Raw genomic sequence first — 14,730 nt, forward strand, 5'->3', positions numbered from 1 at the left:
CGTATTAGAGGTAATTAGTATGCAGATATTTCATTGAATATTTCCCATATGATTGACAATATGTTTAAAGGTGTTTTTTTTTTTTTGGTCTTTTTTTTTTTTTAATTATTTTTAAAGATGACATTATGCAGTTTCCAGACAGAGGGTTGAGGCTGAAAGGCTGCTGCAGCTGCCTGTGGGATGGAGGTGGGTACCAGCCAGCCCTGCAGCATGCGCTGGACTGCAGGAGGGAATGGGAGCATCCTCCCGCCAGCAGCCACGGAGCCAGAGCTGGCAGGAGCTGCTATAATCTACCAATGCTAGCAGTAGTCATCTTAGGTTGCTGAATAATACTTGGGAACTGCGGCTCTAATTGGAGCTACTACCTTTTTACCGTACTTCGGTTTTAAAATGACAACTGTTGAGAAGCATTAGCTGAGCACAGTGCTAGTTTTGAGAAAATTGGTGTGAAGCAGAAGCAGGCTTGGGAAAAACTAACCTGTGCTTCTCTTGCTTCATTGCTTGATATTAAACATAGAATTAAAATGCAAATGCACAGCAAGAAAAGAGATATATGATCTGAAACTAAACAGCACGTAGCTTTTTTTTTTTTTTTTTTTTTTTTTTTAAAGCCACCAATGTCATTTTAATAAAGCACCTGTAGGTATGCCTGATGATAGAAAAAAAAATAAATTATAAGTAATACAATATTTTCTGCCTGCACTTAGCTACCTTGTCAAGAAAATTAATTTACTGATCTGGAAGCAAGACATGCAGTTCCACAGATTACTTTCTTTTGGATTTACAGATTCACAGTCGGTGACCTTAATTGTTTTTAATGCACATATTCTTTTCTTCAGGTGTTATTCACTGATATACAGAATTGCTCAAATTAGCTGGAGAGTTTAAAGTGGATTGAAAAAATAAACTATCAATCACACCACCGGTAAGTAAATACTTCAACCACCTTGCCATCAGCCCAGGAAGCAGTGCCAGGCCAGGCCGTGCATGCACAGCAGGATCTGAGGCTGGGTGTCAGGAAGAGTTTCAGAATTTGATGTGGCTGATGGCACTGGCTGTGGTTTGCTTTCAGGACATGAGTTCAGTTACTGTGCAGTGGTATCAAAGAATGGCTTTTGTTGCACTGATTTTTTTTTACAAGATTTTTTTTTTTCTCCACATACTAATGTCTTATTACCAGTCTTTTCCTTTTCTTTTTTCTTTTTTTCCTTTCCTTTCCTTTCCTTTCCTTTCCTTTCCTTTCCTTTCCTTTCCTTTCCTTTCCTTTCCTTTCCTTTCCTTTCCTTTCCTTTCCTTTCCTTTCCTTTCCTTTCCTTTCCTTTCCTTTCCTTTCCTTTCCTTTCCTTTCCTTTCCTTTCCTTTCCTTTCCTTTCCTTTCCTTTCCTTTCCTTTCCTTTCCTTTCCTCTCTCTTCTTCTTTCTCTTCTCTTCTCTTCTCTTCTCTTCTCTTCTCTTCTCTTCTCTTCTCTTCTCTTCTCTTCTCTTCTCTTCTCTTCTCTTCTCTTCTCTTCTCTTCTCTTCTCTTCTCTTCTCTTCTCTTCTCTTCTCTTCTCTTCTCTTCTCTTCTCTTCTCTTCTCTTCTCTTCTCTTCTCTTCTCTTCTCTTCTCTTCTCTTCTCTTCTCTTCTCTTCTCTTCTCTTCTCTTCTCTTCTCTTCTCTTCTCTTCTCTTCTCTTCCCTCTTCCTCTTCTCTCCCTTTTTTTTTTTTTTTTTTTTTTCTTTCAAGCAAAGCAAGAATATTTCAGTGATGGTTTGCATTGTTGTGAGTCTCAGAATCTTCCATAAGGCACTGAAGGAAAAAAATCAGTTTTTCCTGTTAAAAGTTCATTGCACCATCATCAATGTGTGTCATGCCTGACACCTTGGCTAGAGTACGACTGACTGGCTCAGGTGGTCTGAATCCGTGAAGTAGCCACATTCTCTGCTGCTTCTCCTCCTGTGTGCTGTCAGAGCGAGGATCTGTAATAAAAACAATGAGATTTCATTTTTCTCCTCTGAAAGGGAGCCTTTCATTGGAAGGTAACGAACCAACCTGCACAGGAAAGGAGGCAGCATGAGCGGCACCGAGCTTTAATAATGTCCAGTGAGGCTGGGAACAACTTGTTCTGCTCCTTCGCTTGTGGCCCAGATGAGATGTTGTGCTGCTGGGGTGTTCCCAGGGACCTTTCTCCCCTGGGTGCCCACGGCCTGCTTGGCAGCAGCCTCCAAGCCCCATGCAGCCTGTAGGCAGCTGGTATATATAATATGTATTGAAAATGAGCCTCCAAACCAGCTCCCTGGTAGCCAGGCAGAAGCAGGATGCAGCCTGTGTGCTTTGTGGCGCTAGTGAGGGTGTCACAGCCACCTCTCACAATTCAGTTCTGCTTTGCATGCTTTACATATCATGATTTCTAAAAGCGCTTACCTGATCTGAGTATGGCTTTTAAAAATAATGGGGAAGAGGTCTCAAGAAAAAGAGGTGTGAATTTTGGATTGTTTTTAAATTAACAAAGTTGATTTTTTTTTTTTTTAAATTAACAAAATATTTGGATTCAGTGAGCTGCTGGAATAGCAGACTACTGGGGAGAGGAGTCCTCACTGCAGCATGACCCCACCATCGCCATTGGTAATGCAGGCTGGTGACAAGCCTGCTTCTGTGCAGGGGAGAACTTTAAATCGCCAATAGCCCACACCATGGAAAAGATACTGCCACTGGTCTGCATTTTTAAAGACCATTTACAGCAGCCCTCTAGTGCATACAACAAAAGACCACACAGAAGTTAAAGCATAAAGAAAAAAAAAAGATTTTTAGTTGACTGAACTGTACTCGTACCCCTAGATTTTCACGCTTTCTGTGCCATACACGTTGTAGCCTTCTCTGTACGTAGCGTAATTCTGGGTATTGGTGGCGGGAGCAGGTTTAAAGTTTTGGGTGTTCTTGGTGAGTTTCATTCGCTTGGACTCTGCCCGAGACTTGTAACAAAACTCGATTAAAGCCACCATCATGGCAAGCCCAAGGCCTCCAACAAGAATATAGAAAACCCCGGCCACATTGCTCAGGCTCAGAGCACTGGTCTTGTCCTAAGAGAAACGAACCACACCATTAGTTTTGCTGTGAGAAAAAGGCAGACAGAAGACAGGTTACTTTTCACTCAGTCGTAGCCACAATGACCACACATACACACTTTCTGATCCGGAGTTCAGATTCCCCAAACCCCCACATGACCCGACAGCCTTACCCACGGCGGTCACATTGTGTGACCCGCTCGTCGGTGCCACTGGCCCCATGGAGCAGGGCCGGCAGCAGGGGCTGCTCCATCCAGCAACTGTTTGCTGTATGAAATCTTGGCCGTGTGGAAGTCGATAAGATTTTTGCTATTGACTTCCCCAGGCCTCTGCTGTCCCACAGAAAAGTTGCCTACAGCTGGGCACCACTAGTGGCCATGGCACCTTCAGGACACTCTAACAGGCAGACTGGGCTACATAAAGTAGCAGGTTCTCACTTTATAAAACTAAAACCAGAAAAAAAATACAAGCCACTGGACACCTGGCTTTGGTGAAAGTGGATAAAATTAATGAGATGCTGCTATACTTTTCTACCTTTTTTCCAACAGGTTTTAAAAAAATAAAAATCAGCCTTAGGAAGATGGTCAGCTAGGTTAAGGTCCAGCTGGAGAGCCCTAAGCTAACCCAGCACCTGCAGCGACCAGCTGAACAAAACGTACTGCTTGGGGTTTGCATCCTTGAAGGACGTGACAGATGGGGGAGAAAGATTTTGGTTTTAAAAATGGGATTTTGCAATGAGCTTAAATAGAAGTTCAATCCTTTTGCTGCCACAGAAAAGGGTGTTAGTGGTTCTTATCTGAGCTGGGGCAAGGTGAGCCTCCTTGCTGCTGACAGCCCCACTCTGCCTGGGCTTACTGCAGATGCCTACTATGACTATCTCCAGGAGCATCCAAACTTCATGCACTCAGAATAAAAGAGGGTCTACCTTGTTAAGTGTCTGTGCATTTCACAGGCAGTTTAGATGCATGCAGTTTTAGCAAGCAGCCTGCTATGAGCTCTGAAAATACTGCTCATGTGTACCCCCTTACAATTATCTGGTTTGCTGCTGCAGCGGCTATGCTCAGACTTCCTGGGATTGTAGCTTTATCTCATGCAACAGGTGCGAGGCTGTGCCCCAGGCAGCTTCCAGCCCAGCTGACAGCAATGTGTTTCATTGCTGGCTGGGCTGGAACTTGAAATGGTGCCTGATACAAGGAGGAGACTTCAAATCAGAAGCATTTTCTGTGGGAATTGTTACAGTGAGTGCTTTCAAAGGCACCAGGGAGCTAGGCACTCGGTTGCAACTGATTTCAGCAAGAGAAATCCTATAGGTGCCTTTGAAAACATCCTTTACTCCAACAACAAGCACAGCACATCAGTGTTTTTATGCTCAATGCCTCTTTCAGTATAGAAAAAAACAAAACAAAACTCTGTTTTCTTTTAACTTAGCAGCATAAATAAATGTTTGCTGCAAATCCAGTGTGGTTGATGCAGCCACTGCCGCCCATGCTGGAGTAACAGGTCTGCCCTGTTACTTTCCACCCCTAACAAGCATGTGACTGTTTTCCTAACTGGCTTGTATAGGATCTAATTTACAATTTTGCAACAAAATGTGGGGGCATTCAATCAAACAAAAAATAATAATTAAAAAAAAAAAAAGATGCTGGTCTGAATAATACACACTGGCTGTGGTGGAACTTGGAAATTCAAATGAAGATAGCAGCTTTGAGGGCTTTGGGGGATTCTCCTTCCATGTGTGTCCAGCAAAATACTAAATAGAAAAACATACTTACAACTTAAGTTTGTTATTGCATGAAAGAAAAATGCTGTCATATTCAGAAACAGTATATATATATATATATTCTTTTCTTTCAGCCTTCAAAATGTAAATAGCATCTTTTGAAAGTCATTCTTTGTATACACAAACAGTGGGTCAAAATGTGATTTCTAATCAGTACGAAAAGACCTTCAGCGACTGACCTTACTTCCGGAGTCCTTGGCTCCACATTCACCCTTATCGTACCACCATTTGTTTTTCAGCTTGTCTAAGATGCCTTGTTCACTGAGTTTCAATACTGCAAGGTTTACAGGAGTTCTTCACGTGGGAAATAACATAAATAACATTATATTATGTTATTTTATGTTATTCAAGCTTTAAACTACTTTAAAACTATACAAAGCGATAAAGCAGGGTTCCTGGCCACAAAGTATTTACACTGCAGGCAACTGGATCATCCCCTTAAGTTAATGCTAGAGCAACACTATATTACCAGGTCCTGCCCATATCGCTTTGAGTAATCGGCACTCACTGTTAAATGAAGGTAGGAGAAACAAAGCAAGGCCAAATCCCCACTTTTGCACAGCACCAGGCATTGGCAGTAGCTTTGTGGCTGGTAGCGGCTCTGGTCCAGCAGGACACCCCTGTGGCACTAACAGAGAGTGAAGCCCCAGCAGACAGCAGTGTGTGGGTTTGAGCCGCAAGGCCCCAAGAATCCCAAACACAGCTGGCACCCTGGGGAGCTGCAGCAGAAAATCAGGATGTGCAGACCTGTATGAAACACCTTTGTGAATGTCAAAGTGCTGGGTTTGCATGTCCAGGGTGGGCCATTGGTCTGTAGCCTCGCCGATGCCGTGCCACCTTTTGGGATTGGCACCGGGTTTGCGCTGACAGGGACCGGCTGGGTCCCAGCCAAGCCCTCCCAGGAGCCCCCTGACCTGGCTGGGATGAGCACAAGGTCCAGGCATCATGTGCAGCCAGGGAGAGCCCGGCCCCTTTAGGCACCTGCTATGAGCCCCAGCAGAAAGAGCAGCGTGGATGATTGCTGAGAGAACAGCTCTCTAATTTTAAATTTCACTTAAAAGCTATCCAGTTTGGAGAGATTTTATGCAATACATCTCTCCGCTTTGAAAAAGCATTGTGCAGCTGAGAATACAGAAACAATAGGGAGAAGGTTATAAACACCTTTCATGCTCTCTGCATATTTTATCGTGCAAATGCTCCCTTCCCCCAGTCCTATTCCAAACACTATTTTTAATTTGCATGCCTTTATAAACCCCTTACGGAGCATGGAGAATTTGCATAACATCCAATACATTATAGATTAGCTTTCACAACATTATACAGTACTGGGAAATGAGGAGGCTTAACATACTAATTAGGGCGCTTTATTATTTTTTTAAAAGCCAAGATTGCAGTTAATTGTGCACACGCAACTGCCAAAAAAAAGAAAAAAAAAAAGAAAAAAAAAAGGTAAACTATCGTAACTAAAGAGAGGGGAATTTGCCTATGGTATAGCAGGTGGGCAGGCAACCTGGGCTCCAGCACCCTGGGGCCGGGGACACTAAGCACCCCCCTGAGCCAACAGCCCATCCCTGGGTGCTGGACAAGGAGCAAATTTGGGTGTCACAGAGCATGAGGTGCTTCTTGCTGGATCAATGTCCTGGTACTGAAGGCAAGGGAGGTTTTTTTCCGTGCTTGCTGCAGAAAGGTGACTTTTCAGAGCTTGCCCTGGCACTGTTTGTTTGAGGGCTTTTTTATGGACCAGCGAGTTGCCTGTGACCTGTGGGATGGCTTCATCCCAGTTGCTGACCCCCTGGCCACCCCACCAGCGGCTCTGGGGATCCTTTGTTCTGTTCCTGGGTCTATCTCTCAAAAGACTGACATTTCTTCATCTTTTTCCTGAGATAATTTTGCACTTTCCAGCTTCTTTTTAAAATTAGATTTCTGATCAGGGGCTATATGGGTTGCTCAGTGAGGTCCTTAGCCTTTTCCCTGGTGGCTTTGGCTGCTTTTCCTCTGCCTTTAATTTATGATGGGATTCTTTTTCATCTTCCCCTGCGTGATTTCGAGAACAGCTCCTGATTAGTTTGGTTGCTTTTATCACAGTGAAATGTTAAGGTGTTGAGATCTTGTGCTCTTGCTGTGCTTCATACTCCCAGCAAGGTGAGATGCGGTGAATGGGATAAGGCCAGCGGCGGTCCTGTGGTACAGGACAGTGCCCTGGGGCACAGACTTGCTGTGGTTTTCCTCCTCACCATAACCGAATGACTTTTTGTTCTGTTGTTTGTTATTTTAACCTAGATTTGTCTGATCCTGGTGTAACCACGTGAGGTTGGGTGTGTTGGGCATCTTTACAAAACGCCACTGAGATTTTGGTGGCTGATGTTTACATAGGACTGGAAGACTTAAGTCAAGGGAAATGGTACCAATACCCTAATACTGACTAATATTGCCCTCGATGGCAAATTAAGCCATTTGCTATGGCTGATTTATTTAAGGGAGGCATGCCATTAAGAAGATTGGTGCCTAGCAGTTCTCACAGCCTTCACTTTATTAGTGTGCTACAAACATTGTTTGACACCTGGGACAGAGAGGTTGTTCACTGGTGTTTCAGCAGCTTGGTTTCTCTCTTCTTGGTTAGAAGACCCCACTTGGGTGCTGTCAGTGTGGGCATCCATCCCTTACGGCCAGCGAACAAGAGGTGCCAGTTGCTGCTGCTTGCTCAGTAGATGGGACAATGCTGACGGTGTGATTTTTGAGAGGCGCCGAGCTTTCACTCATTGAAATCCCACACCAGAACCAGGTCCCCCAGGCTTTTGGTTCAGTTTAAAAATCCTGACTTCTTCTTCCTCTCAATGTAGGAATTGCTATGGCACTTCCTTGTCACGAAGGTGATCTTCCACAAGATACAGCATTGCTTCCAGGCTGAGGATGTTCCCCCTGCTTACATGTGAGATAATCCCTAAGAAGAAAGAGCTGCTATGTGCAATGTGCAGAGCTTCTATTGCATTTCTCTTTCATTATCTGATTATTTTCCATCCTTGCCATCAATACAGAAAAGAGGGAACACTTTGATGCAGAACCCATCTGGCTCTCTCATTCCTTCTCTTCATGACACTGTCACCCTGTCTGAGGGATTTCTCGCCTGGCCTCCTTTTGCTGCAGCAGCTCAACAACATTTCATGTTAGTTGCTGTAATTTTTATTCTGCTAAGAAAGGCTGTGGCATGATGATTTTTCTTTCTGGCCTGAATGAGTTTGAAGTAGAAGAAGAGTAAATTAATCACCAAAGAAACAGTTCTTTATCAGTCCCAGATGTTAGCAGGTATAACTCATGTGCCTCACGAATTATAAATCATAACAGGTTTTAAATCTGATTAATGACCTTTTGGGCTCATTTTCATGATTCCACCTGCACCTCTATAAAGCAGATACACAAAACCAGAGTTCATATGCAAAACCATTGCTCCAGCTTCTATAGGCTTCAGGAGGCCACAGCAGGCTGAAGGTCCTTGTATACCTGCCAAAGCTGTCACATTTGTGCTGTTTGTGACCAATTCCCACTACTTACTAATATTTTGATGTGCCATTGCTGCGAGCAGCCCGTGTCACTGAATAACCTGTGCAGGAGAGGCCAAGCAGGTTCTTGGCAGAAGTGCTGTTAATTGGCGAGAAGAGCATCTCCGGTGCCAGCCTTGCTAGGAAAGTACATTTTCCAGGAAGAAACTGGGACATACTGATGTTTGCAGCACTGTGCCCTTGTGCTTGGCTTGGCCCTCAGACACTGAAGTGTGAAGGAAGAGCTGCTGAGCATTCAGCAGCTTCAGGAGCAAAAGTCACTTTGGGACAGGAAAATCTCACTCACTAACCCCTAGGCTTTTGTCAGCTGCATGTAACCGGTGTCTGAGTACCATAAACTCTCTGTAACACTGTAGTTATGTTTATTACTTGCAATCAGTAAAGATTTAAGTGGTGACTGGAACAGCTTTGGATAATTCATATCCCATTCTATGTTCTAATGGATGTAATATAAATGTTATACCCCAAAATGATCATTGCCAAGGATAGCAAATGAACACTGCAGACAGCACTCTGCTCCCCCCAAACCTGATGAAACGTTGCTCAGAATTAATTCAGGATTTTCACACCCAATCATTCAGAAAAAGGAAGCTGTAAAGAAGAAGCACAACAACTAATGACACTCAATAAGGGATTCCTCGGTCCCATCAGCAGCCAGTTTCTGATGTTTCTCAGATTATTTGTGTTCAGGGCTGCATCCCCTGTGCCCACCTGGGCAGGACATCTGCTGTCTGACATGAGGACAGAGCATTAGCTCAGTGCTGAGGATGAGAAATTTGGGAGCAGCGGCGATGGGATCCTCCTCACAAGGCAGATGGACGCTGGCTCCAAATGTACGGTACACATGGCCACCAGAAGGAGCCTGTCCCCTAGCTGAAGGGCCAAAGACACAACTTCCTGGTGTTCTCAGAACCACATCTCCTACAACGTGAAGTCCTGAAGAGTCGATAGAAAGCCTTTTTATTTTTTATTTTTTTCCTTCCAGCAGTGTATTAGATGCCAAATACCTCTGGGTGGAGAAGTCCTCTGGAAGCACACATGCACATCAGGGATGTGGCTTTTGTAGAAAAACTGTTTGTGTACCCTGGCATTAGCTGTTTGGGGTGCGTTAGGGTAGGCAACATCACAGAGCCAAGGGCACCTCTGGGCTCCGGCTGTGTCACACCACGCTGGTTGTAAATCTGGTTTAATATCTGGCTAGGCCAGATTTATGGCTGATCTGTGGGCTCAGAGCAACAAGAAGCCACAGGAGGCTTCTGGCAAATCTGTTCCTCTGAAGACTGAGAGATTAACGAAGAATGACATCCTCGCTTGGCACTAATGTGCAAGCCTTGCTGAGCAACATGAAGGCAGACTGTGAGCCACAGCCTTGTAAAGGGCCTTCACCTCCTGTGCAAATCTCAGCGACATTAAGTAGGCAAAAGCCCAACGTTGCATCAGGTCTCCATGAGTACATTATAAAGTTTTTTTTCCCCCCACTGGTTTTATTTTTAATCCCTGTTATTCTTACCTAATCTCTTTAATTTAGGAATTTGACATAGTTAGAGCACTACTTCCTGCAGCATGATTTTTTTCTCTTGTTTCTTATGACCACAGCTGTCCTTGCTGGCTGAGGCATCACCAGAGTTGCTGATGTCAACACAACCCAGCCAACTGAGCTGTAACATCAAAGAGTTTAGACATTGAACATTTGGGTTTCTAAAATCCATCTCATAATGACAGAGGAAAGGGAAGCAGAATAAGGTGCAAGCAAACAAGCAAAGTGCTTAAGTCAGAAAGCTTCTTAAAACCCTTTGGGGCAGAACCACTGAAAACACTGAATTAATTGTTCTTGTTGGTGTCACTGGCAAATCTTCACTCACATCGGGGGACACGGGGTGAAGCTGGTTGCAGAGATGTGATAAGTTCTGCCTCTCACATGACCCAAGCAACAAATAGCTGACGGGGACAGGGCAAGACCCAGACAGCTGCCCCGAGATCTTGTTTGGGAACCTAATGACCCCAGGACCGTCCCAAGGGGAGCAGCCAGTGCCCCTGCCCCATACACCACGCCTGGCAGCTCCTGCACATCACAAAGAAGGGCACTGGTGAGAGCAGACGTCAAGCCCCAGCTCTCTGCTTGACTTGACAGGGCACCAAACTGATCTAACTAACAACCGCCTTGGCATCATTAAAATATAAAGATAGAAACAATCCAGGAAGAGATACCAAATCCAGCACTATTCTCCAGAGGGCATTGCTTGAGGTTAAAGACCTGTCTAAATCAAATACGGGACTTTATCCCCCCAAGCTCTATAAATCCCAACCTGATCTGTAACTATTGAATGGACTTTTTGTCAGATCTTATTTCTGAAATAATTTCTGACTAGATAGAAAGCTGGAGGGTGAATGTATTGCCCAAGAGTTCTGCTCTTTCCTAGATCAGATCTCTCTCAAGATATGTCCTGTCATAATTCATCAATTTAGTGAAGTCTCTTTGCCACAGCTTTGTGTCTTGCTTTGCACCTGTTTGTCAGGGACAGGGAAGATTTAGGATGGAAATGGACTCATCATTAAAACTCGCTGTATGTGTTTAAAGACTATAGTTGCATGGTACTTGAAGCAGGCGTAAACAGAGCCCTGAAATACAGTCACTTGCTATTCCTCTTTATTACCTTTTGCTTCAAGGAATGGTCTTCTGTATTTCATACTGAGCATTTCATATTCACAGAAACAGCAGCAGCAGCAGCAGGCTTTTTTTTTTTTTTTTTTTTTTTTTTAAAGAAATGAACACTTGGTTGCACTCTGCCACCATTTCCGACCTTTGTCACTTCTTTCTGCCCTGTGTTAACCAGCAGTCGCAGGTGTGCAAACATGTAACATGCTAGGAATTGGAATGCTCTGCGGGTGGGCAGAGGAAGGGGTAGAAGTGAAAGCCATCTTGTTTGCAAAGACGGAGAGCCTTCAATATCAGGAGACTAAAACTAGGCACCCTGAGCCCCATACATCCCCAAGCCACTAAAGAAATACACCACATGCTGATGGCTGGTGTTGCACTCAGAGGCATCAATCACAGCATTAAATCCTCCAACAGAAGGTTTTTTTCTCACTTTTTCTCTCAACGGCTCAACCAGATGCAGTTCCCCTTGCTGCAGGCGCTGGCTGCAGGCTCAGCCATGGCTGTTGCTGACTTGGGAGGTTCAGGGAGATTGCCGCATGTTTTGCCTGTTTTGTGTATTGAATGGTGTCATGGGATGACAAGACTCTTGCATTAAGATGTAAATGAATTTTTAACATTTTTTATGATGTCCTACTGCCAGCAGCAGAGCCAGGAGGTGAACACAGGCAGTGCCATGTTCTATCGTATTTACATGGTGCAGCAGCCTGCGAGGACTCCTCCTACTGAACAGGCACCCGTGAGCCTGGGACAGTTTGTTTCTTGCTTTTTTAGAGGAAGGTCAGAGCACCCACTGCATCCTTGTGGAATCCTGTAGGGATTTCCTTGCAGGAACTAGGTGTGCATTTTAAAAACAGGTTTTAGCTGGTGCTGTATTTGCTGCGACATGGAAGACGAGCACAGACGCATGGTGCCATCACACCACCTACACATATGCTGAACAGACCTGTGCAGAGCCAGACGTGTCACCGCCTGTGACCGCAGGTTCCTCCATGCTTTGCGGATAGTTTGCAGTCTGTGTACAGCAGCCACTGTCTCTAGGAAAGTATATTTATACATTTCATAAATGTAGCTCAAACAAATTAAAGTCTGTACTAACAGGATCATAATTTAATAGAAGTGCCAAGTGCTAATGCAATAATACATGCATATTGGATTAGGAAATGCAAGCTGTAACAAGTCATTGTAGTTCATTTGTAGCAGTGCCTGAGACTTGAGATAGGGCTGCGGCGAGGGCAGGTGGCGCAGCAGCCCAGGAGGGCTCAGCAGCAGGATGGCAGATGCTTAACGTTACGCTCTGGCCCACAGTGCCTCCAACAGCATTGTGGGCCCTTCCTGGGTTTACCTGGATCCTTCCTAGCCTGGGTGATAAAAGCAAGAGACTCAACTTACCTTGAGTGCAGGCTATCCCCTCACCTTCTCTTTCTCTTGCTAGACATATCCACTTTTCCCCCCGTCTTCTATGATCTATTTTCCTCCTGTGATGGCCTCTTCTGCAGCTCCTGCTCCCAGCTCCTCAGGCGACTGTGGGCAGGTGCTGCACAGTCGGAAGCCCACAAGGCCCTCACCGAACAGCCTCGTCGCTGGTGCAAACCAGACATGTCCCAAGCACGATTACAGCGCTGGTGAGCGCACAAGTGCCTGTGTCCATCTGAGCTCAGTGCTGTAAGGTTAGAATTACTTTGAAGAAGAAAAAGAAAGGCATTTATTTTTCCCTTTGTATTTTATATGACAGTCATTAACAATGGAGAGGAAACAGGCAAGCCTGGAAACCCATACAGATGCTCAGGGCAGGGGCCCTGCTCTCCACCTTGGAGAGGTTGCTGGTTTTCCCTTGTCCTTTCTGCAGTCCCAGGGAACCAAGCCTCAGCTCCTCTGATCCTGATGCTTACAGTGCAGGATAAATGACTCATGCAAGCAATTTATGGAAAATAACTCTTAAGCACCACAGGCATTATCAAAATGAAGGCATGAATCACAAGCCTTTCACTAAGGTTTCCTACGGCCGTGAAGGCAGGACGTGCAGTTGCTCTGCTGCAGTCAGCACCGCACAAGCACACTTCCATGTCAAGGGAGCAAAGCAAGTCCCCATGGCAGCTACACCAAAGTTACACAAGCAAAACGAAGCAGTTCCTAATCCTTAGATGCCAGCCTTGACTCCACTAGCTCCTTCCTAGCCTGGGAAACCTGCTTGTCCTTAGTCCTTGTCCTGAGTCTCCTAATTGCATCCTCCCAAAACCATCCTCAAAGGACAGACATTTCTGCAAACCAAGGCAGGCTGTCTGCCCTTCTTGGCAGTGCTCTAAATGAGATGCTCCACTGAGCTCTTAAAGTGTTAAGACTTCATTATTGGTACAAAACATACACAGTTTTATTTGCTAATTTGCTATGAAATAATAGCTGTCAATTGAACACATATTTCAATGCCTTCCTTTGAAAGCATTATTTCGCTTTTTAAACTATTATTTTGCTTTGTCACTCATTTGCACAATACAATAATTTCCTATTACTTTCCTAGGTCTGAGCATGAATTAGCTCTGTGCTACTACCATTGGCTCTGACCAGCCATTTTATTTTTTCCAGATCATAACCCAGGCCTATAGAACGAGTAACAAGTAAATTCATGCCGATGAACATAATTTCAAACAAATTGGTCAAATAAACTCTGCTGCATCTTTTTAAGCCCGCCATTTCCCCAGATGTTCTCTATAAAGCACTACACGTTTGGCGGTGGTGCTCTTTAGATGTTAGGTATCATCTAAATTGATGCCTAACAGATTTCTTCTAAAAATATGCCACTTAAAAAATTATGCCACAAATGCTAACTGCTGTACCGCAAATGTATCAAAGCAAAATACCATTGAGAAATGGGGAAAATGAATCCCATCTGCTAATGGCCCTGCTCTCATCTCGGAAGGACTCAGAAATGCGATGCTTTATGATGTGTGGCTCAGAGGACAGAATTCAACTAGCTCTCTGGAAAAGTCATCCTCTGATTAAAAAGAAACAGCCAAAAAATGTAGTGGTATTGCATCATGTATCATTTCACTGATGCCTTCCAAAAGAGATATCAACCTAAAAAAGAATACGTTAGAGAAATTAAGTCAAATAATTAGCAAGGGCCCCTGCCACGTGAAGTTGGTAAAATGCTACATTCCAACAATTTCCTCCTGTGTTGGCTGTCATTCAGTGTTCCTGTGAAGGTACGAGAATACAAGAAATGTATCAACAGCAGAAATGTAGCAATTAATCTTAGCAGAAAATTGTTCCTATGCAACTGAATAATTAGTTTCCCTAAAGTCACTCATCCTGCTGTCTACATCTCATTTTTTCTATTTCTTGTTAAATTCCTATTCAGCCATCACTCAGCTCTGGGATGATAGGATTGTATAATAAACAAAATAATTAGTTTCCAAACTGGTAATAAGCTGTAACGTATTTCCTGGAATATTTTTTTACTTTTATTTTTTTTTTAATAATAACTGCTATTCTGCATTCTCTCACAATATCAGACTCAGGTGACACCTATAAGAGATTGTGAATACAGTGTAATTGTGCCATGAAGCCAATGGATGAAACTAAATAACTAAATTCATGCTCATTTAAGAGAGAAAAATGGGCAAATTTTGATGCATGTACCAGGATGCCTGTGTCAGCAAAGTCACTCTACACGTATTAACGTCACATATGGATG

The 14,730-nt window shown here is 44.1% G+C and overlaps 1 protein-coding gene across 6 annotated transcripts in view; it reads right to left on the reverse strand.

The window, feature by feature from the left end:
- Positions 1–659: 659 nt before the first annotated feature.
- The window catches only part of GRIA3 (glutamate ionotropic receptor AMPA type subunit 3), a 151,143-nt gene continuing 137,072 nt past the window's right edge, over positions 660–14,730 (reverse strand). For 3 of the 6 annotated variants that reach the window (XM_072042897.1, XM_027465322.3, XM_027465323.3), the window contains 3 exons: positions 5,003–5,117; positions 2,811–3,058; positions 660–1,957 (listed from right to left, as the gene is read on the reverse strand). In XM_072042897.1, the coding sequence (XP_071898998.1) occupies positions 2,813–3,058; positions 5,003–5,117 (361 nt within the window). In that variant the 3' untranslated portion in view covers positions 660–1,957; positions 2,811–2,812. Of the gene's footprint in view, positions 1,958–2,810; positions 3,059–5,002; positions 5,118–14,730 lie in introns of those variants that run through there. The other 3 variants (XM_013102054.5, XM_027465325.3, XR_011811650.1) reach the window with 2 other exon arrangements.

This window comes from Anas platyrhynchos, chromosome 10 (assembly GCF_047663525.1).
Source record: "Anas platyrhynchos isolate ZD024472 breed Pekin duck chromosome 10, IASCAAS_PekinDuck_T2T, whole genome shotgun sequence".
NCBI classification, from domain to species: Eukaryota; Metazoa; Chordata; class Aves; order Anseriformes; family Anatidae; genus Anas; species Anas platyrhynchos.